This window comes from Alternaria incomplexa (genome assembly GCF_024043165.1).
Source record: "Alternaria incomplexa strain BMP 0042 chromosome Unknown scaffold_24, whole genome shotgun sequence".
Taxonomy (NCBI): domain Eukaryota; kingdom Fungi; phylum Ascomycota; class Dothideomycetes; order Pleosporales; family Pleosporaceae; genus Alternaria; species Alternaria incomplexa.
The window spans coordinates 66,902-89,037 of record NW_026249873.1 but is presented as its reverse complement, the minus strand read 5'-3'; the positions used below and the strand labels follow the sequence as shown (position 1 = coordinate 89,037).

The 22,136-nt window shown below is 54.1% G+C and overlaps 8 protein-coding genes across 8 annotated transcripts; 2 read left to right on the top strand and 6 right to left on the bottom strand.

Moving 5' to 3' along the window:
• Positions 1-47: 47 nt before the first annotated feature.
• Positions 48-3,033, bottom strand: J4E90_010602 (uncharacterized protein; the record flags this gene model as incomplete). Its single annotated transcript, XM_051440114.1, has 3 exons — positions 48-1,351; positions 1,416-1,662; positions 2,692-3,033. The coding sequence occupies 3 exons, from the start codon at positions 3,031-3,033 to the stop codon at positions 48-50; spliced, it is 1,893 nt and encodes a 630-aa protein (XP_051286011.1).
• A 1,654-nt stretch (positions 3,034-4,687) lies between these two features.
• Positions 4,688-5,233, bottom strand: J4E90_010601 (uncharacterized protein; the record flags this gene model as incomplete). The annotated part of the gene is made up of 1 exon (XM_051440113.1): positions 4,688-5,233. One exon carries the CDS (start codon positions 5,231-5,233, stop codon positions 4,688-4,690), a length of 546 nt encoding a protein of 181 aa, XP_051286010.1.
• A 749-nt stretch (positions 5,234-5,982) lies between these two features.
• J4E90_010600 (uncharacterized protein) lies at positions 5,983-8,116 on the bottom strand (the record flags this gene model as incomplete). Its single annotated transcript, XM_051440112.1, has 2 exons — positions 5,983-7,482; positions 7,538-8,116. 2 exons carry the CDS (start codon positions 8,114-8,116, stop codon positions 5,983-5,985), a joined length of 2,079 nt encoding a protein of 692 aa, XP_051286009.1.
• A 760-nt stretch (positions 8,117-8,876) lies between these two features.
• On the bottom strand, positions 8,877-10,718 carry J4E90_010599 (uncharacterized protein; the record flags this gene model as incomplete). The annotated part of the gene is made up of 1 exon (XM_051440111.1): positions 8,877-10,718. The coding sequence occupies one exon, from the start codon at positions 10,716-10,718 to the stop codon at positions 8,877-8,879; it is 1,842 nt and encodes a 613-aa protein (XP_051286008.1).
• A 981-nt stretch (positions 10,719-11,699) lies between these two features.
• J4E90_010598 (uncharacterized protein) lies at positions 11,700-12,268 on the top strand (the record flags this gene model as incomplete). The annotated part of the gene is made up of 2 exons (XM_051440110.1): positions 11,700-12,105; positions 12,186-12,268. 2 exons carry the CDS (start codon positions 11,700-11,702, stop codon positions 12,266-12,268), a joined length of 489 nt encoding a protein of 162 aa, XP_051286007.1.
• A 498-nt stretch (positions 12,269-12,766) lies between these two features.
• On the bottom strand, positions 12,767-15,778 carry J4E90_010597 (uncharacterized protein; the record flags this gene model as incomplete). The annotated part of the gene is made up of 2 exons (XM_051440109.1): positions 12,767-15,417; positions 15,472-15,778. The coding sequence occupies 2 exons, from the start codon at positions 15,776-15,778 to the stop codon at positions 12,767-12,769; spliced, it is 2,958 nt and encodes a 985-aa protein (XP_051286006.1).
• A 1,605-nt stretch (positions 15,779-17,383) lies between these two features.
• Positions 17,384-18,202, bottom strand: J4E90_010596 (uncharacterized protein; the record flags this gene model as incomplete). The annotated part of the gene is made up of 2 exons (XM_051440108.1): positions 17,384-17,716; positions 17,768-18,202. 2 exons carry the CDS (start codon positions 18,200-18,202, stop codon positions 17,384-17,386), a joined length of 768 nt encoding a protein of 255 aa, XP_051286005.1.
• Positions 18,203-18,776: 574 nt separating this feature from the next.
• Positions 18,777-20,432, top strand: J4E90_010595 (uncharacterized protein; the record flags this gene model as incomplete). The annotated part of the gene is made up of 2 exons (XM_051440107.1): positions 18,777-20,125; positions 20,213-20,432. 2 exons carry the CDS (start codon positions 18,777-18,779, stop codon positions 20,430-20,432), a joined length of 1,569 nt encoding a protein of 522 aa, XP_051286004.1.
• Between the last annotated feature and the right edge of the window lie 1,704 nt (positions 20,433-22,136).

The following is a 22,136-nucleotide window of genomic DNA, read 5'->3' as shown; positions in this document are numbered from 1 at the left end:
CACCATGCTTCATATATACTCATGCCCTTCAATCATGCATTACCCCCCTACAAACTCAGCGCAACAGCCGCAAACAACGCAACAACAAAACTAATCGTCGCACCGCTCTGCAGCTTCCCACCCGCACTATCGCCATGAATCCCCAGAATCTCTGCTTGTCTTGAGAAAGTAACGTTCTGGGGTATCGACTCGTTCAGACACTGTCCGTTGACAATATCCAGTCCCGCAAGATCATTCGGCTCACGGAAAAACATATAACTCCTGTTGTTCAATCCCTTGAAACCCTCGGTGTTGTACGGGAACCACATGTCTGAATCCGTCGCGGAGGTATTACGCAGGAAGATACATTGGACCTGGTTGGGGTAGTCGTGAGCGAGTTCGGGGTAAGCCTTCATGACATCGCTGTTCGAAGTATCGGCGACAAGGACGAATTTGCGCGTGGGAAAAGTCTCAAACACTTTGGTGAGGAGGAATTTGCGGATGGACAGCGTGGCGGATATGTCCGAGAAGTTCAGGGGACGCGTGTCGAAGGAGCCGCCGGGGTAGGTTTTGTAGATGAAGTCCATATACAGACGGGTCGCTTGCTCGGGGGTCGTAGTCAGGTAGTGGAAGTGTGTGTTGTTGGGGAGGGTGCGGGACCAGTTAGCATAGATCTCAGGCATGTTCATCCAGGGGGTGAAGGGGCGGGCGAAGGAGTTTAGGAGGCCTTCTTTGGGGTCGTAGATTTTGGTTACGCGCAGGATGTCGTCGATGTCGGAGATGAAAGTAATGCCCTCGGAGGGAACGAGGAAGGCGGTGGCGTTGCCGCTGTTGGTGCCGTTGGTGTAGACGTTTAGGCGCTGGACGTTGTTGGTTTCGTTGCCGGGGATGAGGCCGTTGGATTGGATGGGGACGAAGACGTCGAAGTCGCCGAGTTCCGTGGTCTCGTAGGGGAGGGTGAGGTTCTGGACGCCGCCGGGGGCTTCGATGGAGTTGCCGCCGCCGGGCTCGCCGTCACCGCCCTGCATGGGCGCGGGCTCGAGCGACATGGAGACATTGACGTCGCCTTGCTGGACGATGAAGATGGAGCGCGTCAGGTTGCGTGCCTGCTCCTTCTGGTTGTCGGGCAGCTCGGCGACGCTGGTGTCGATGAGGAAGACGTTGGCCAGGTCGTCGACCTTGTCCTGGCTGATATCCGGGAATTTGTACACATTGCCGTGGAAGCGAACGTTCCAGCCCTGGTCGGTCCAGTTGGCATAGGGAGGGATGTTGAGGACCTCGGTGGGCTTCGCAGCCAGGTCGTCGTCGCCGATGCCGAGGCTGGACAGGACCTCTTTGCCGGTGGGGAGGCCTTCGAACCAGCCGGGGATGCCTAGAGAAAAAGAGTCAGCACAAGCCTTACTAGTGCGAAGCTTGCCATGCAGGCGTTTGCTTACCCTCTGTGAAGAAGCTGGGCAGGTCTGTTCCCAGCACGCTGCCTATCGAGGCGGCGTAGTTATCCACGCCGCTCTTGATGTCGTCGATGATGTTCCTCTTCTCCACGTAGCTGTGCCGCCCTACGAACCGGATCGCCGCGGGAGTCACAACAGGCGCGCGCACTTCGACCTTGGCGGGGACAGCCGTCGGCTCTGGCAGCGCGAATGCATTGGCGAGGCCGAGTGTCGCGCTCAGCAGGAGAGCCCGCTGGGATGCGCGTTGGTGCACCATCTTGGTGGTGTTGTTGTGGTGACAGGGGCTGAAGACCAAGGGGCGCTCGCGTGGTCGTCGCGTAGAGGGAAATTATAGTCGAAGCGACAGACTAAAGGGAATACAAAGAAATGCAGAGGACTGAAGAGGAGGGAAGAGGCAGACGGACCGGGAAAGATGGCACGATGGCAAGAGAGTGGAAACACGCTTGCCGCGTTTCGCACGGGGCTAGACAGCAGGTTTGCGGTAAAATCGGTGTTGTTGGTTGCTGCAGGTACAGCCAGCATGATGTCATTCTGCATTGTGGCTGGGGGCCGAGCCACAGTGCGTCGATCGCCTCCCGTCACCCACCCTTACCAAACTCTCCACACCGTAACACTCCTTCGGAACTCGGCAGTCGCAGGTTGATGGCGAGACAAGTCTGGTGCTTATGAATGTTTTGATTGTTTTACATGCCGTTCATAGAGACTACTCCTATGGTACGAACACAGGGTGATACACTACTGCACTGACTCACGACTCCCCAACGACGACCCAAGGCCCCAATAGCGGCATATCCCTCAACGCATCACCCATATGATGGTACCCCTTCCTCATGGGCCAACATATCTTCGAGTCGCCCAGCAGCGTGTCCATCAGCCACCCACCGCGTCGCCGACAAGTGTCCCATGCTTCCCTCAGCACGTCGTGCACCTTGTCGTTCGGAGCAATGTCCTTAATGATATGGAAAAGCGATCTCATGCAGAACATGACCTGTTCTTGATCGTAATACCCCAGAGAATTTGTATCCCAGTGTCCAGGGAGCGTGCTCGTCCAGCGTGTGCCAGATGGATGTCGCGTTTCTTCGCCGTACCACCCTATCATGTCTAGAGTGAAGTGCGGGAGTGTACTTTGGTAGGAGGTTAGGGGGGGTGCAACGCGGAGGGGTGCGACGGGGAGGGTTATGGTTGAGCAGATGGCTCTCTCGTCTCGTTGGGATATATTTGTCTTGGTGTTGTGGAGGAAGTGTCTATGCACCTTGCGTACAAGATCGGATTGAGCTACCAGGTCTGCGCGCTCAGAGTCGCAGAGTATCGTGTTTGTGTTGTCTGGTACGGGGATGTTGTACAAGGCTGCGTTTAGCGAGTTGAAGTCCGCATTGAAGGTTATTGCAACGATTTCGATGAGGAAGCGACGGACCTGTTCGGTCTTGCATTCTGGTGGTTGTGCTTGCGATGGGGAGGTGTAGTTGATCTCGCTTTCAGCCATTTCCGTGTACTCAGGCGGCGGGCATGACAGTATGTCTTGGTGCTCTCCTTGCGGTATGTCTGATGGCGGAAGATAGGATATCTGGAAGCGACCTAGACGGCCTAGATCGGAAATCGGCATAATGGCGATGGTGAGGTATGATCAAGGGAGGTTGAAGTAAGACTGAAGAGGTGGAAGAGGGATGTTGTGCGTCTGCCGAGAGTGCGCTGGTAGAACCAAGGTTCAGGGTCACCTCGTTCAGCGAAGAGTAGGCGAGTACCAAACCCCGTTGTCAAGACGACATGGCCTCGCGAGGAGGAAGTTCTCTCGACCATCATGATGCTTGGAGGCGACATGTCGAATGCGCGAAGCTGATACGAGTGGCTTAGGTCCAGTTGAAGCATACAACGACTTCGTAGATCGACTTGCGAATAGCGCGTTCTGGACGTCTTCTGCAAACCGGAAATGAGTTGTGAGCTGTGACGAGCCAACCTCTCGAAAACATCCCCAAACGCAGCCTCTTCCAATGACGAATAAGAATACCCCCGTCCGCACCACTCCCTCTCATCACCAGGAGTGGCCCCAGGCCTAACCGCGGGGAGGTGGGGGACAAGGCCCTTAAAATACTCCCTAGATAACAAAGCTAATAGCTAACCATAATAGAAGAAAGGAATATTGGAAAGGAAAAGACGAATAAAGGAAAAGAAATCAACTACGTATATCAATGTACGCACTAAACATACAGATCAATAATACCGTTCATGCGCCCCTCAAACGCCGCCAACACCTCCCTCCTCTCCCTCCTCTCCCGCCTCTCCCAGGGCATCTCATACCCCGCCCAACGGGCCCAGCGGAGCAGCGCAATGGCCAAAACGGCCGTGATCATGTGTGCCACGAAGGCGTCGAAAACGCGCGTGGTGAAGCTGCAGTCGGACATGGTTAGGAGACAGCTATAGATAGAGGTCGTGGGTTAGTAAGCGAAGCAAGCGAGTGAAAAGCGATTTCAATGTATAGAGGGCGGGATTGCGTACCTAATCTTCTGTGTGTGGTTAGCTGGAGAAGAGAACAAAGGGTGCTGAGGGTGGGAATTACTATACTGTGGATGTGGGAAGGGGAGGTGCGAGGGCGTGGCTGCTCCGTTGATAAGGGGTTGTTGGTGCTTTCTGTGTAGAGTTGAGGTGCGATTACCTTGTGGTAGCCTGCGGACGACATCAGCACTAAAATCTTAGCAGGAGCACCTGGTAGGTATCTTTGAGGTACACATCGCAGGTAGCGGTAGTATGCACATATTCAGAGTTGTTGTTGATGTATACGTAGTCTTCTGTAATTTACGTCTGCTACTGTAAAACACTACGAATGCCTCCACGATGTGGTGATGTATTCACAAGCTCAATCTTACTGACGGAGTCTTCTCTTAGAGATGGCATCTGCAGAGCGCTTGCCTGGCGATAGCCTAGAGGCAACATCAACCTTGGAACGTTGGCAAGCGCATTCGCTGGGCACCTCTAGAGCATACATTATCAGTGGCAACAGCCTATATTTATTCTAGTGTATTCAAGAGGTATACGTAATCCTAGCTACCCTCTGTGTGTTGCCGCAAGACACAGTGAATACCTCCACGGTGAGGTATGACATCGAGATAATCTACTAAAGCGTTCAACGTATCCTCCAAAAATCCTGTACATTCCGAATGCCGGCGCGTCCGTACAGAACCGAACAAAAGCTATACCTGCTCCACTCCGCCTATCTCTCGCACTACTCCACCCTCTTCAAGCTACGCCTAACGCGCGATACTCTAATATATCTCGAAAAGGTAGAGCCCGAAGTCTTCGATATCTTCGTCGACTGGATGTACGGTGTTTGAGTCTAGTGCCCACTGTCGAGGCATCCTCACAAACGTTGGCATATGGCCAGACTCGTGAGCCTCTGCCTCCGTGACTTGGAAGTTGTGGATGGACTGTTCGTCCATGGGCTTTGTGGTGTCCTGGAACGCACGCTTGGCCGCGGCCTTGTCTTCGGGGGTGATCGGAGCGGAACGCGTGTTTCTGCGCGGCTTCTTGCTGCTAGACTGGAGGTTGGGGGTCTTGTTGGCGTTGCGGCGCCGCTTAAGGTTGGGGTCGTCCTTAGCCCTGCTGGCTTTGCGCTCTTTCTTCGGGGTGAGGCTACCCTTGCGGTTGTTTCCGGGGACAAGTGCTTGTACTACCTCTCTCGACAGCAATTTGAAGCCTTTGGAAAGCCAGATAGCGAAGATGATCTGGGTGAGGGTGATTGCTGTGAGGCCGACACGACCCGCTTTGTCCTTGACTGCTTGGCTGATGGTGTCGAAGTTGACGTGGGCCATCGAACTCACATGACCATGCTCGTTTTGGTACACTGGCGCTACCTAGGTAGGCTTGGGTCTGCGCAATTGCTGTAATTGCGCTGATAGTATGTGACCCACAGTCGTTCTCCGGCATGCGATCTTGCGAATGCCATGTATCTGCCGTCGAGAACGAGTGCTTCCCACTTCGTATTTGCTCTTTCTTGTGGAATGGATATGTGGGTGGGGTATTGCGGGTACTCTGGGAGCCAAGAGTCAGGGTGCCAGGCTCCGAAAAGGCGTTCAAGTATCGCTCATGCTTAGGAATGCATTAAGATCCGTCACTAGGGGTAGTGGTTTCCCAGGTAGAGTTTGTTTCGCATGTTGCTGCATACACACTACTATATTCGTATAACTTGTACGTTACGAAGACAATTTGTACGCCTACATTGATAATTATTTTGTAGAATACGATGCAAATTGTAAAAATCTCTAAGGGTGCCGTAGATCAGCACACAGCATAAAAGGACGAATTAGGTGATGAATATTGGAAAAATCCACGCGGAAAGCATCGATACCAGTCCGTCGATCATGAAAGCTAGAGTAGCGAGGAGCGCAATGGCATTCCGAAGACATGAGCATACACGGTAGGTATATCGGAGTCTGTACATGACGAAACATCCAAGAGAAACGTCCCAACGGAATCATAATGTCTGCTCCAAAACCACGATTCTATAAACTCATTCATCCCATTAAAATCCATGTAATCTACACACATACATCCTCCCGCACTAAACTTCAATAAATCTCGCCATCCACGTCCGCGTAATCTGCTTCGCCTCATCCACCAACCCCATATCCAACAACAACTGAACAGTCCCCCGTGTCGCAGATTCAAGCGCACTGAAAATCCACGTATGCGTAAACGTCGCCGCCTCCCCAATAAACACAGTGTTGAATTCCGTCTGATAGAACGCCGGAAGATACAGGGTCTGCTGCCCGAAAATCTGCATCGTGAAGGCACCAGCCTGGTGTTCGTCTTGCTCCCAGCATTGACGCTCGTAGTTGCCGGTCCAGTTCTCTTCGATGATGGACTCGCCGTGCATTTCGGCAAACGCGCGTTTGATATACGCCATGTGTTCGGCTTCGGGCATGGCGCAGGCGACAGTGGCTTCGTAGTCAGACAAGTAAGAGGCGAGCATTGTTCCTGGGCCGCTGGCGTTGACTTGCCAGCTCGGGTAGCAGATCTGGCCGAGATTAGGCTGGTAGAGGCGCGTGCACCCGCCTATGATGGGCTTGTCGAGATGTTCCCAGAAGCGCGTTTTGAATTGCACGGCTACTTTGCAGGCGTTGGCGAAGAGGGTGCGGTCGATGGCGCGTTTTAGCAGACTCGAGTAGCGGGGCAGGGTCCAGAATTTCATGAGGTTGAGGGGCACGCTGTTGAGGACGTAGTCGAAGTTTTCGATCGAGTCGGGGGTGGAGTAGGGTTCTGAGCCTGTGGGCCTCCAGGATACGGATATGGTGTTGTTGTTTTCGTTCCAGTGGAGGCCGTTGATTTTGGCGCCGTATTGCATGCGGTCTTTGACGAGGGGCTCGAAAGCTGCAGGCATTCTGGAAAGGCCGCCTTTTATCGTGACCCATTTGGAGGCGAGGAAGTAGACGGTTTCGTATTCCCACATGGGCCAGTAGATGTGGGATTGGCCGACTTCGTCGGTGGTGTTGAGATCAAATTTGAGCTTGTTACGGAGGTAGGCTACCTCGGAGTAGTCGAACATGCCGTCGTCTTTGGCTTGCTTGTAGGCTTTGAAGATGTTGGTCGCGTACATCTTTATGCGCTCTGCGTCTAGGCCTTTGAACTCGTCGAGAGCGGCGTTGGCCTCTTCGACAGCAGTGGCGTTGCCGTATGCGATAGTGTTCTTGTATGCAGGGTCGGTCGCTATCTCAGTCTTGCTGGGAATTGTTCCATCAGGACGGCGGAAGGGACTGTCGGCTGGGGTGTTGGGAGACGATTGGATCCATTCGATGAACTTGACATGCAGCTCCTCCTTGTCAGCGTTGAGTTCGTTGAGGACGTCGGCCAGTTGGAAGATCATGCGCTGGTCGTTGAAGGGGAAGGTCTCGTTGGTCTCAGAGTCTGTAATCTCGTACGGGAAACGCATGGGCCCAAGCTCGTGATATTGGCCTTCATCGGGGGAAGTGCCGTTGAGATAGGCTGTGCGAATGCGACCGCCAATACGCTGAGACGACTCGATGATCTTCCAGTTGTGAATACCAACAGAGTCCAGCATCAGCTATAAGGCGTTTCGTTAGCACCAAATTGGTGTTGTTATTGAAGCAATTACGTACTGAGGTTGCAAGCCCAGAGATACCTCCACCCAAAATACCAAAAGACTTATTCTTGGCCGATGCAACAAAAACCTCATCTGGCTGCTTCTGCTGCAAGTAAGCAACGCCATCAAACCAGTTACTGTCAGTTCCTGCAACATCAACGAACGACTTCCTCTCCTGTCGGCGAGCAAAGCGCTTGGTGACAACAAGCTCGTCGGACTTTCCGATGAGCTCTCCATCGAGGAAAGCATGAAGACAGCCCCCAGACATCTCAGCTGGAGTCAACCAAACGAATTTGTTCGGCCGCCTGTTCTCATGTTCCTCATGGCGTCTCGCCAAAGGATGAGCGCCCACATGCGTCTGACCTATACGTTGCTTCGCGGAAACGATGGAAGCGACAGCATCGTCACATGTCGCGTATGTGATCGTAAGCTCACCGTCGACATCTCCGTAGTAGTCGACGACGATATTTTGTGCGCTTCCCGGAGTAGTGCTTTTGAGAGGAGCGAAGACGACCGATGGCTGGCTCAGAGGTTTGGATTCCGAGAGCGAGGCAATGCTTGCCAGAAGCGGCAACAACTTGGTGAAGGACGGCATGCCGGAGGCTGATGGAAGACGAAGTCGGTAATCAAGGACCTCATGCCATTGCTCTTCGATATGCCCGTTTATGAATCTTCAGAGGAATTCCTTGGCAATACCAAGCATCGTTGGTATCTACCTTGATGTCCATGATACCCACTGTTGAGTATTCATCAGTCATTCCGCGATGTTATCGTGCGGTGCCGTAGGCTTTTTCTCCAGGTGTAAGCTCACCGAGAAGCCGCCGGTCCACCTCCGGTGTCATACTTGGCAGAGGATATCAATTCTCCATCACAAAAGCCTTGTTCAATATCTCTGCCTATTTCCAGAGTCCTTGAGAAACCATGATCTGCCAAAGTGCGGAGGTGTTGTCTTCGTGGCCAGCAACTTCTCATCGGCATTCACCCACGTAATCCCAGGCTCTGGATGCTGGGCTTCGGCGCATCTGAAGGCCGATCCATGATTGGAGCGGGCAATATCCTGGAGTCTTGGCTGATGAATGAGGATAAGTGGGGGAGATCAAGACAGTCCGTCGTCTGGGCGCTGGCTTTGCCAAGTACAGCTGGGTACGATTAGGTATGTTTTCCGCTCCGAACCACAGCCATCGATTACAACGCGCCAAGAAAGTATCGCGCGATATGTCTACATGTGCAGTTAGTGTACTGTTCAACCGAAAATCTCTGTCATTCACTTCTCAAAACGTTGCATAGGCCCATAGATTCTACTGCCGTTGTGGCCTTCGCCGGCTACTTTACTAACTGCTCTTTGAGTCTTCCGACTAGTCCGCCCGCTGGAAACTGCCTCTCCTCCTACTCGGCCCTTCGAGAACGCCCATCTTCTCATCATTACTACTCCGCCTTTCCCCTCTCTCAGCCTCTTCACTCTCCTGGAGGACCTGTTCATTCGAATCCGGTTCCACAACCTGTCCATGATTACCACCCACCGATTCCATAGTAAACGGACTCGCAGTCGGCGCATCAAGAACATTCAACTCTTCTTGCGTAAAGAAGTTGGGCATCAAGAACGTCCGCATGGGGATGTACAGAAAGATGAAGACCGGGAAACCAATGGCAGCGATTGTTTGTGTGATCGCGAAGGTAGCACCGAAGCCGACGAGTTCGAGTCCGACGAAAGCCCAGATGACCCAGCGACGCTTGATCTGTGCTAATGGGTCGGATCGGGATGTGAGATGCTTGTCCTTTGCGAGGAAGATGAGTTTTAGTGTGATGCCGTTTGCTTCTAGTGCCTGGATTCCCATGACGAAGAACAACCCAGCTAGTACAGCTTGTGGTATGAGGTGCAGTACGATGAGGAGTGGTCCGGTCATCGTTCCCAGAGTGAGGAGGCCTTGAGCGAGGTTTGACACGCGCTGCTCTACCACATGGTCGACAACGCGTTTGCCATGGCCTTTGTTGTCTTCGTCGTCGGAATCGGCGACAGTGCGTGCAACGCAAAGTGATGTAGTGTGAAATGGCGCCTGCGGGATGAGACCGTTCGGGAATGGTATGCCTAGTAGGCCCGCAACTCCAGTCGTGATGCCCAAGAGAAAGATATCCCAATGGAAGCCTGCCGGTTTTCGCAGCGGGAATTCCGTGCCCTGCGCGATCAGACTGGAAACGTTGTGGTCGAACCAGAACAGAATCGTCAGAAGTACGGCGAAAGGAATAGCCAGGAACACATCGCCGACACTTATATCCCAGAAGTGGATGAACCATCCGCGATCGGTAGTCGGAAAGAACGCCTTCGAAGTAGGTAGCTTGAGCAACTCAATGCCAGCCATCTTTCCAATGTGTACAAAGCCAGTGAAGAAAATCACGGTAAGCGGCGTACCGTAGTCCTCGACGAACTTGCGAACGTGGCGCTGCAGTAACGACGACTGTCCTACAATGCCGCAGATGTATGCGACCGCAGTGACCAGCAACGCAATCACAATCGAAAGGTATGCCGACGCGTCGCTGACAGCCCATTGCCTTGTCAACACCTGTATCCCCTTTTGTAGATATATGAATGCGACGTAAAACCCGAATATGTCGCAAGAGAACCGCGTAACGTATCGTAGGCCGTTGCAGGAGTTCGTGATTGCGAGAATCCAGTGGAAGATCAGGGACCATATGCCTATCCAGCACATGAAGGCGAAGTAGTTCGTACCCCGTGGGGTGATGATGTCGTATACGGTGTAGTTGAAGACGGTGATCGGTCCAGTGACGCCCACGATGACTAGAGGTTGCGCTGCTGCGAGGGAGAAAACGACCGAAGCCAGCACTGAGGCGAGAAGGACCTCGTTGACGCCGAAGCTTTCATTTGTCTTCTCGAACATGTCGAGCGAGAAGGCGAGCGCTGGCAGAATGTTCGCAAAGTACATGTAGACTGTCGCGGGCACGACGCGATAGTCCCACGCATCTTTCCAGTCGCTTAAGTAGAAAGGTGCTCGCCGCCGTATGTCGTTTATCATGCCACTGAACAGGCGTGTCTTCCACCAGGCATTCTTGCTCGAGGCCGCCGTTCTATGCGACTGTCGCGTGGGTTCCCGAGTTATCGCATCGTTGTTGGTCGTGGCATTGCGCTTCGAGGGTCGGAGTACACGCGACTTCCACGATCTATTCGCGTATTCTGAAGACATGGTTGGACGATGGCAGAGGCGTGGCTTTGGGCTGGTACGCTACGGGTATTTGCTCGCGGAGGTATTATATCGAAGATGTCGTCATGACAGGGCGGACTCCAAATTGAGAAAGCTACCCAGGGAAAGGAGGCGCGGGGTAGTGCAGATATACCAGCTGAAGGTACCCTAAAAGATATGCTTCAACAAAGCTGGACGAGCGGAAGGAGCTTGCCGCCATGGTAAAGGTTGGCGAGCTTGTTATGTATGGCGAGGGGAGGAAAAGTCGACTCCACACACCGCCGCCCGGGCAGACTCCGGCTCGGATTTACGGCCGGCAATAATCTTAGCGCAATCTCCCCGCGGACCCTGATGGCGACATGTTCAACTGCCATCGCATCTGCGACACCTCCATGACCTCTAAACCATCTGAACTCTCCTCAGCTACAAGACACCCGAACGAGCAATCGCGCATACATCATCTGCTCGTTGATATCAGGCTACCGTTGACGATGGAGCCCAGCGACACAAAGCCCATCACCCGTGCTGTGAAGACTTTCACATGATGCAAGTCGGCGGATGAACTCGATGCTAGAAAGTTTGCAGAGATGCTGATCGACGATCATTGCGGACATGTCCTCTTGTAGATGGTACGCTTTATCGCGCATGATCAGTAGAGGCTAGTTAGAGAAAGAGCTCGGAAAGTCGGACCGCTGTTGACATATCATCAAAATTGCGACTTGCTACTACTTCGACGATGGACTGAGACGTATACAACGCGCATCGCAACGAAGCTCGACGCTGTTAGTCGCGATGCGCCCGAGAACCGGAGACGAGATTTTGGCGGGGTTCGCGCTGGTGCAGCAAGCTGCAGGGGAGCTTGGAGGCGGTCTGCTTCCACCTGCAGCATGCAGAGACTAAGCCCTCTCAACGTGGTCGTACAGTCTCTTCACAAAGAAAATAAAATTCCTCTACCAACGCCCGACTCAGCACGAAACAGCCATCATGCCCTCAATGGCGAGCTCCATCCACCCCGACTTCCGCGACGACGTCACCTCAGCAGAAGCCCACGCAGTGGACCGGGAAACAGAACGTCTAATCCACCAACAAATGGCTGCGGACAACGCAAGTGGCCGTGAAAGATACATTCAGCTCGCCAAAGAGATGCTGCGTATTAGATTGCGCGCCTACAAGCCCGAGTCACCACCCGTTGCTGGTGCATGGTGCCTGATCGGATCGGCACATCTCAAGGCCTCTCAGCTGCAAGAGGCAAAAGAAGCCACTGAGAAGAGTCTTGAGATATACGCCAAAGGCGACGATAAGGATGCCGCGGCATTGGCGAGGGAACAGTTGGGTTTGATCTTTGAAGGCTTGGGCCAGATCTCCGATGCTAAGAAAATTCGACTGCAAGGTGCGTGTGACGGAACGATGGTGTGTTCGAGTCCACGGGTACGTTGATCATGGTAAAGCATGAAGTGATTCTTCTAACAGGCTTATGTAGTGTCCCTATGCACATTACGCGTTCCGCGTACAGAACGACGGCCGCCCCGGGCTCTTCAAGTTGGCTGAACTGAATGCGTGTGGTGCATGCAATTCGGCATTCTACTGCGAACGGCAATGTCAACTGCAGGACTGGAAGAGACATAAAGTTCCTTGTAAGGCATATATGGCTGCTCAAGTAGATTAGGAGGGCACATTGCTCTGCTGTCACTAAATTACAGTGTCCACGTGGTCTCCAAAGCCTTCGCCCTTTTGCAAAACCTGTTCACCCATGTCAGTCCAGTCTCTTGTCGTCATAACAGCGCATCACTTGTCACTTAAACGAAACTTGTGTTGATACTTTCGTAGTTTGATATGTACTACCCATGGCAATGTAGTTTCTACTTCAAATAACCAACCAACGATATCGTGAAAAAGGGGGGTATCAAAATGGCTTCCAAAATCATCCATGTGAAAAATTCCCTTGGGGCCGTCCATCCATCCATGAAGAAAAAGAAAGATCCAAAAAGCCTCGTGGATCCTAACGTGAACGCTCACTATATAATTTACTGGAATTGAAAAGATATCATCCATCACTCCCCCATCCTTCGCGTCTTGGGACTCTTCTTTGGAGGGGGGTTGAAAGAATCGCTCGTGCGGGCGCGTTTGAGATTCGCCGGTGGACCAGCCCTGCTGCTTCCACTGCTGGCCTGGCTAGCACGCTTAGCCAACTTCGCAGCCTCGCGAATGCGAACACCACCGGCAGGGCTGTTGAACCCACTTCCGCCTCCAGCGGTTGCAGCCGAACTTCCAGCGGGAATCTCCTCGGCAAGACGATCGGCGAGAGCAGCGTCGTATTCGCGCTCGCTAGCACGGACAGCGCTGGGGTCTTGTTGGCGGGCTGTAGCGAGCATGTCGACGCTGCCGTCGTCGCTGTCTTCGTAATCCGATTCAGATCCTTCAGAGACGTCGGAGGCGATGGGTGCAATATTGAGGATTTGCATGGCGGTTGTGGGGCCGCCGGAGTTGCTGTCGCTGTCGCTGTCGGGCTCGGATGAGGCGTCGGAAGCACAATCCGAGTCAACGTCGCCCGAAGAGCAAGAATCCAGCGGAAGGAAAGAGGCAGGAGGGAGAGTCGAGCTAGGAAGGTTTTTCCGTGACGCAGAAAGAATCCTCTCCTCAATTACACGCTGAGGACTTGATCTAGGAGACTCGACTTCAGGAGACGACTGCCTGTCGTTGAGTGCATCCTGGATGGCCTTGGGGTACAAGGTGGACCAGCGGCGAGCGGCGACATGGGATGGCGCGGTGGGTACCTGTGATCGTCGTACGTGAATGGAGAAGTTGTCCTCTGGCTGCACACCACCCAGACCCGAAGCCTCAAAGTCCATTAGTTCTGGGCTGGTGTTGCCGCTATCGTTCCTCAAAGCCTCGGGCGAGAAGCCAAGGTCATCTCCACTCGAGACAGTGCGTGACCCGCTGTCAACATCCATCGGCGTAGTGTCCAAAGGACCTCGGGGCTCGGCCAGGTCCAACGACGTCCTCTTGGTCGGGGATGATGTGCCCTGTTCGGCGCCAAGAGGCTGGTTCGTGATTGGCTGATAGTTGCCGGGCATGGTAAGGAAGGCGCCGTTACGATCACCGCTCAGGTCAGTGCAGAACTTGGCCTTGGTGTAGAAAATCATGGGTCCGTCATCGCGCCTGCGAGGTTTTGATGAGGAGCTCTGCATGATGGAACTGCTGAAACCCGAGGAGTTGCCCGTAGGCTGTGGTTGGTAAGAGTAGTTGGCTGAGGATTCGGCATCGAAGGCGTAAAACTCGTCTTCGTTCTCCGACTCGTCCTTGTGGAAGAACATGGGTTTGTACGCAAACTTGTTTTGCTCCTTCTCACGCTGGGCACGAGCTTGCCTTCTGGCAATCGTGGCTTCATCCATCATATCGCTGCTGGCACCGCTCATGCCAGTCTTCATACCCTTGAAAGGCGACTGGGAGCCGGATTCATTAGGCGAGGCGCCGCTCCAATGCTCCGACGAGCTATCACCACTGTGCTTGGTAATGTCGAGGCCGCCCTTCCATCGGATTTTGCGACCATCGCGAGAGATTTCGAGATGGTTGCTGTACTCGTGCAAGGCGTCCTTGACGAACTCGGGCGTGACGTTGAGAGTGTGTAGTTGGGCCATGTTGATGAGCAGGTTGAGGTAAATCCAGCCGTGGCCGAGGGGTGCTTCTCCAGAGTCCATGTCTGGTGGGGTGAAGCCAAGATGGCGGATGTAGTCCATGTTTTCGGTAGGCACCTGTGCACGGTACGGGTCCAGGTCTAGCGGTCGTGTGGGTCGTTGATCGGGAGACAGGCCTGAGCCGGCGAAGTCCTGTTCCTCGATATGCAGGCTGGGGCGGAAGCCCTGTAGGACTTCGTCCTGGTCTGTATGGCTCTCTTGACCAACATTGGGACCGCGGTCGTTCCTGATGCGAGCTTCACGCTGACCCTCAGGCTTCTGATTTTGTCCTGTCGCTTCTCGTTGGACACGGTCGGCTGTAGCTGCCGACTGGGCTACCTCCTGTTGCTGCATTGGGTGTGGGTGGGACCCGGGCGTAGAGCGCTTGCCAGCAAAGATCTGCTCCAAACGGCGCACGACCATCTTCTTCTTGGACTTGTCGGTCATGGGGGCGGTCTTGTTGTTTGGTAGCAGGCCCATGGGGATGTCGTGAAGGTACGACTGGATGTTTTGCTGTTGGCGGCTGTAGGCGGACTTGGTCATCTTGCGGCGGTCGGAGTCCTGGTTGGATTGTCCCGACGAGTTGGGGCCGGATGCAGATAGGGAAGCGTAGCCCGACTCGGCGAAGCGCGATGTGGAAGAGGCGGTGTTGTGGGTTTGGAGTGCTGGGGTGTAGGCTGAGATGTCGGCGTAGTCGTTGGCGGTACCTTCGTCGAGATCTGAGGCAAACTTGCGCAGCGTCTCCTCAAGTTCCTTCTTCTTGTGGTCGGGCAGGCCATGGAACCTCACCTCGAACAGCTTCTCTTCCTGCAGGTGGGCGTCGTAGAGCTTCTCGTACTTCCTCAGCCGCTGCTTGAGCTTCTTGTTGGCGACGGTCAGGTCGTCGATGACGCTACGGAAGTCTTCGGTGCTGCTGCCGTCTGTGCCAATCTGGCCGAGGGGGCGGTAGGGCATGGCGACCTGTGCCTGGGTGGTGTCGGGCGGCGTCTCGGACGAAGACGAGTTGCGGAGGAAGAAGGGCGGTTCATCTGATGGTCAATGGTCAGTTGTGCACGTGGTTGAGTGAAGAAAGAGGCACTCACTGTCGACGAACGACGACTTGCCCTGGCTGGCCGTGTTGTTGGTCTTCTCAAACCACTGGCCGGCGTCGCTGCTCTCGCCGGAGCTGGTCTTGTTGGAGAGCAGCTGGGGGGAGACGCTCGAGGGCGGATTAGCCTTGTCGCTGGCGAGCGTGGGCGACGTCTCTGCTGTCGGCACCTTCCTGGGCTCGCGTCTTGAGGGCTGGGGCTTGGGCGGTGGGCTGTGGCGGAGAGAGACGGAGCAGTGGGCTGGCGGGCGGCGTGGGTGGGAGCGCGCAGCCATGGGAATGGTTCCCGGGCGCTCGTTCATGGCGGGTGGAGAGAGGCGGGTGAGAGTTGGGGGCTAGACAGGCAGGATGCTCCCCATGTGGATGATGGTGAATGTCAGGCCGCTAGCTATCAAATGTCCAAGGTGTGCGTATATCGTAGACCGGGAGGCTGTTGTGCCCAGGCTCGAATAGATCAGACGCTTCCGCGGCGGTGGTTCGAATGGTATGTAGGGTGCTGGTAGCGGCGTCGTCGTATGGTGGGAGGGCAGTTTCAGCGTGCAAATTGAAAGATGGCTGAAGAGAGTTGTGGGCTCTCTCGGCGCTGGTTTGAGCAGGTGAGCCTTGATGGGCATCGATCTTGATGTGGGTAAGCATGTCGATGCTCTCGATTTCCAACTTGCCAAGACTGCAGCTGGAGATCGAGGGTACCTGGCCGCGAAGAGGAAGTGTGGCGTTCGGGCCTAGCGCACCAACTACCGGCAATCGACGATGGGCCTTGATCTCCAGCCCACCATCGCCCAGGTGGGAGACCATCGCCCTTCTGTTCCGCCCGTTGACCCTGCCGTCTCGATGGCTCTCCATATCTGTGATGGCCGTCCTCTCCTATGCTTCTCCGGAGAACATAACCTTCTAGCAGCACTGCCGCACTGCGAACAATATGCAACCGCCCGCACATATCTACACTTGCCACCGTCTAGATCCGCGTCTGACAGTTGCTGCCAGTGCTGCACGGCATGAGAGATGGTCCAGACCCTCTTCACACCACGGCTTCCCATCACAGCAGAACCGTGGCGGCACGAACCGTTGACACGCTGCCGCTAGAGCCTCACCAGCCACACGCGCTCTCACACACGGCCACAGCATCCATCGAGATTGCGAATGCTAGCCGGCCCTCTCCTGACGCACACTCCCCGTGTCCCCTCCCTAGATGAGGTCACTCTTGCACGGTGCTGGCAACGGCTGGGAAGCGCAATCGATTTCCTGGACCCTGATCTGTCCTTGGTTGTTCGGCTCAGACACCCTGCCATCATGATTGGTGGGCGACTGACTCCCACTGTGCCGCCCTCATCGCTGCCAGCATCGCAATCGAGAGGGCCATCGCAATAAAGGGTCCAGCTGGAACACTCGTCAATGCATCTCACGGCAGGCATGCAGCTGACTTCCTCCGACAAGCATACGAAAAGGGTCTTATTACGCCTGGATCCTCAGGGGCTTTGGCCTGGGACGACCGCTGACCATCTCCAACATTTTTCACTCTCACGGTGGGGTGATGCCACTTTCAACTTCAGATCACCGATTGAGCTCGGATCGCAGATTACTCGTTACAACCATGCAGGGCAGAGCGCCCCGGGAGGTCGCCCCGGTCTAATCACCGAATCGCAACCAATATTGTTTCGTAACTCGTTAGGACGCACAACACCATCGGCGATGCTGGAATTAGGCTCGTCTAAATCGTACGATGGTGTTTGGACACTCAAAAACCTGAAGGGTTTCATACTGGAAATGTCACATTCAACATCTCATCGCGATCGCATGTGCCGTGACGTCTTCGCTAGTGTAGCGGAAAAAGTAGAAACACATAACACATCATGGCCTCGGCTTAACATGCCATGAAACAGTCAACATCCTCCGATGGTCAGACGAACTCAGATGCGCGCACCCTTACTCCTCAGCACGTTGACGGCAGAATGGCCCGTATAGTTGAGCCACTCGCCCAGTCCTCCCATGAAGCCGCCAACCTTCATCAGGTCTTGTAATCTGTTATCCAGAAACTGCTCCGTCTCTACGAAGTTGGCCGACTTGTCCTGTGTCATGTATAACTCGGTCGAAGAGTAGATGGCTGAGAGAGTTGCGCGCTTGGTGTACCAGCTGCTGTCGACACTCTGGTCTCCCGATAGAAACCATATCTCGTCTGCAAGTCTCGCAAGTTCGGCGATAGATGCCGGGACGTACGTAGGCTGGGCCATGATCGCGAGTGCCTATCACCCATCAGCACGCTGACCTTTGCTGCTGTGTATGCACTGTCCTACCTCCTGCCATCGATGTATGACGGGTTCATTCGCCCGCAACCGCGCCAGTGTCAACGTCCTGACTTTTGCGCCAACGCCCATCTTCTTCCCTTGCTCTCCCTGGTCTGGGAATTGAACATCGTTCTGTAGCGCCAAGCGCTGCGTGACAAGATGGTAATTGATCAAATCGAAGACACCCCGCGGAAGCAGATTCGTAGAGACATCAAGATAACCGGCGTCGCGAGCACCAAGCTTCAGTGCATCCATGGTAAACCCATGGCTGGGTAGGTGTGCGTATGCGGAGGAAAGTATGGCAGACTCGGCGGGAGGAAATGGCGGCGGCTGCGCGTAATCATACGAGTGGTACAGGCATCGTTGTCTTGAAGCGGCTGCCGGGCGAATTGAGGCTGCTCGGACACTCCCGAGTAGTGAGCTGGCTAGTCGTGATGGTGGCATGGTGGATGCAATTGAAGATGTAGAGATCAGCCGATGCGGACATTTGCTGCCTGCTCCGCAAATCTGCCAAGACCGACATCGATCAGATCTCACACTAACCCTGTGACGTCGTAGAGCTGTCGATCAATTTCGACGTTGAACTTGACAATCGATCTCAACGTCGGCATATCGATCTTGGAGGCGAAATAATCTTACCACGTGGCCCTTGGACACCATTCCAAATCCTGCAGGAGGCTGAAGATCCGCATACGATCGCAGGTCCGGATCTTGTCAATCACGTCGCCACGTGACCGACGCGTCGAACGCGTCTGCGCTAGTGGCAACACTTCTGAGATCCGGCATCTCCCAGCAGTCCACAATTCCCCTGGCATCCAGCAGACAATCAGCAATTGCCATCCGATCTTCAGGAACCCATCGGATACCCCGCAAATCTCAGAGGCGACATCTAAACCAATCGAAACGCGATCTCCAACCCACCACGACCCCACGCGCATCGCAGCCTACACGTCGCCGCCACGACCTCGATTCGAGACCCCTCTCCGTATACAGTTAGGGATTGGACCTGCTTTCCAACATGGCGCGCGGTAAAAATGTCGAGGTCAGCGAGTATGAGCGGAAACGGCAGGAGAACATTGCAAAGACGCAGGCACTCTTGCGCAACCTCGAGATGGAAGCTGCAGAAGCCGGTCTAGGTCCTACAGGCAAGGCGAAGACCTCTGTGCCATCGCGGCCCAAAGCGAAGAAGCCCGCCCCCAAGAAGATTAAGCAAGAAGAAGAAGTGCCACGTAGAACATCCTCGCGATTAAAGGGCATTGTGGCAGACAGCGAAGTCGCAAAGCGCAAAGCAGAGGATGAATACGTCGCGATACAAGCAGCTGATCGCGCAAAGCGACAACGCGTTAGTGATGCCTTCAACTTCAGTGACATAGTCGTAGCAGGCAAGGACTGGAACCGGAGCGGGAACTTCCTCTCCGTCGGCCCAGCAGATCCGTACGCACGCACATTTGACTACAATGACGTAAAGGAGACCACCGACAAGGAATTGAGAGCACTACGAGAGCGCATGAGCGGTCTAACGCTCTGGGAAGATTTCGAGCCGAATGAGATCAAGATCACACCCGAGCGCATATACTCCATGGGCCTCCACCCCACAACCGACAAGCCATTGGTGTTTGCTGGTGACAAGCTGGGGAACCTGGGAATCTGCGATGCATCGCAGAAAGTGGCAGAAGTCAAAGTCGAAGACGACGAAGACGCGGACAGGGAAGGACCGACCATCACGACGCTCAAACCGCACACACGCACGATACACACTTTCCAATTCAGCCCCCACGATGCAAACGCGCTATACACGGCATCCTACGACTCGAGCGTGCGCAAGCTCGATCTCGCCAAAGGCGTCGCAGTCGAAGTCTACGCCCCGAGTGACAAGGATGAAGAAGCTCCCCTATCCGGTCTAGAAATCAGCAAAGACGACCCAAACATGCTCTACTTCTCCACTCTCGACGGCCAATTCGGCATCTACGACATGCGCACCCCCAGCGAAAAAGCCGCCGGCCTACAAATCTTCCAGATCTCAGACAAGAAAATCGGAGGCTTTACTTTACACCCCTTACACCCCCATCTCGTCGCCACCGCCTCCCTCGACCGCACACTCAAGATCTGGGATTTGAGGAAGATAAGTGGGAAGGGTGAGGATAGGAGTCCGGCGCTGGTGGGCGAGCATACGAGTAAATTAAGCGTGTCGCATGCGGCGTGGAATAGTGCGGGGCAGGTGGCTACGGCGAGTTATGATGATACGATTAAGATACATGATTTTGGGAATTGTGCGGAGTGGGATTTGGGTAAGGTGTTGGAAGAAGAGGCTATGGAACCGACGGCTGTGGTGCCGCATAACAACCAAACAGGCCGCTGGGTTACTATGTGAGTTTTGTCTATTCCTCATTCCCTATCTACCTACTTACCTCCCTACCCCTCACGCTACCTTACTTCTCACTAACGATAAAACAGTCTCCGAGCACAATGGCAACAACACCCCCAAGACAACGTGCAACGCTTCTGCATCGGCAACATGAACCGCTTCGTCGATATCTACACAGCAAAAGGCCAGCAATTGGCGCAGTTGGGCGGCGATGGCATTACGGCTGTGCCGGCGGTGGCCAAGTTTCATCCGACGTTGGATTGGGTGGCGGCGGGGACGGCGAGTGGGAAGTTGTGTTTGTGGATGTGAGGTGTAGTAGGGGGGGATGAGGGGGGGTGTATGGGGGGGGGGATGGGGGTTGGGATAGGGGACGGGCTGGCATAGACGCGGTAGTAGTAGTAGTAGATAGTAGTAGTAGTACATCCCTACTACTACTACTATCTACTACTACTACCACCGCGTCTATTCTAGCCTGTGCTGACCTCAACATTTGAGTATGCAGGGTAGCAGGCTAGGGTGGATGTACGAAGACGCGTTATTGGCGTAGACTACTTCCGTCTGAAGCTTGCGCAGGGAGCCGAGTGTTGCGTAAGCTGAGTCGACTCGCGCGCGTTTTTTTAGCTGCATGTCCGGTGGAATGTTTGCAGTGGCTTTTGGGATCAGCGTAGGGGATAGCGTAGGGGATATGTTTGATTTGATACCACGGGGAGGAAGCGTCGCAATGGAGAATACGTCAGCGGCTTTGGCTTGGGCTGCCGCGTACGTTCTTGTGCCACTCGTTGGACATGTATTTTGGTAGATAGGACGCTAGTTCTGGTGGATGTTGCTTTGGTACTGGAGAAGGTGACAGTTGTTCCATGATCTTTGCAGCCGGACGCTGCTAGTGTACCTGGATATCTGGATGAGCTTACTACTTCAGCTGTATTGTTTCGTATACATACACGTAAACGTACGCGTATATCGCGAGGGGGAGCAAGCGGGTTTAGTACATTCTTGTCTGACCTTCTCTGGTGCCATTGGGCTTGGCAGGCGGAGGGCAGGAGGTGGAAGTCCTCTAGCCATTACGATTGCGCGCATAGCAGTTATCCTCGTCATCTTCACAGGCTTTGTGTTCTCGCTGTGATAATTAGATTGCAGCAGCTGTGGTCATGTACCTTGGATCTAGTTTTGAACACCTGGTCAGGTCTGTTTCTACGATCCTCGCTCATACTAGTAGAAGGCTATACCGGACTTGGACCACCAGAGAATGCTTGTACTTGCTTAAACACTAGCTTCCATGGTCGAGGACGAGGTCACTAGATGGGTCGGCTTTGATGTGGTCGTCTTTACAAAAGAATAGACGGTGAAGTGGTTTGGTCGTGCTGGCTATGGAACTGCACCTTGGTGGGCGGGGCGATCGCAGTAGCTGTTTGTATGGGTGTGAGAAACCCATGGTTTGAATACATCTGAGACGAAGTACTGTTATCACTGTCGATTTGGTGTCATCCAAACTCTTGCACTCGTTGCGAAGTTGTGTCTTGTTGAGCAAAGTGATCGCAACAGCCCTGGAGCGCTTGAGTGTCCATCACCTCCAAACCTCGGTATTTCGCAAAGAGACATCCAGCACCCTCACGATCTTTCTCAATTCCCCACATCCACGGCCATTTACACCGCTCTACCCTCTCCACTCTCTCCGAAAGCGGAATTAAATAGTCCATGCATGAATCCTCTCTGCCAAACGCGTTTAGAGCAATCGCGATTATCGAATTTATCGAACGCATGCGTGTATGCGACTATCGCATGTGAGGTACATGGCTAGATAATTCGCGTACCGTGGTTTGTTTTTCCCATCGGCCGAAAGCAGCAGTATCTCCATAGTATGCGACAGGGGACGGCCCGGTCTTTCATGCGCGAACATGAACTTGACAGAACGGTACTCGCGTGCTTGCCATGAGGAACATGTGCTGTCTGCAGTCTGCTGTCGGAGAAACAGACATCTCCGCTACCGCGCTTGGTCGTTAAGAATAGAAATGA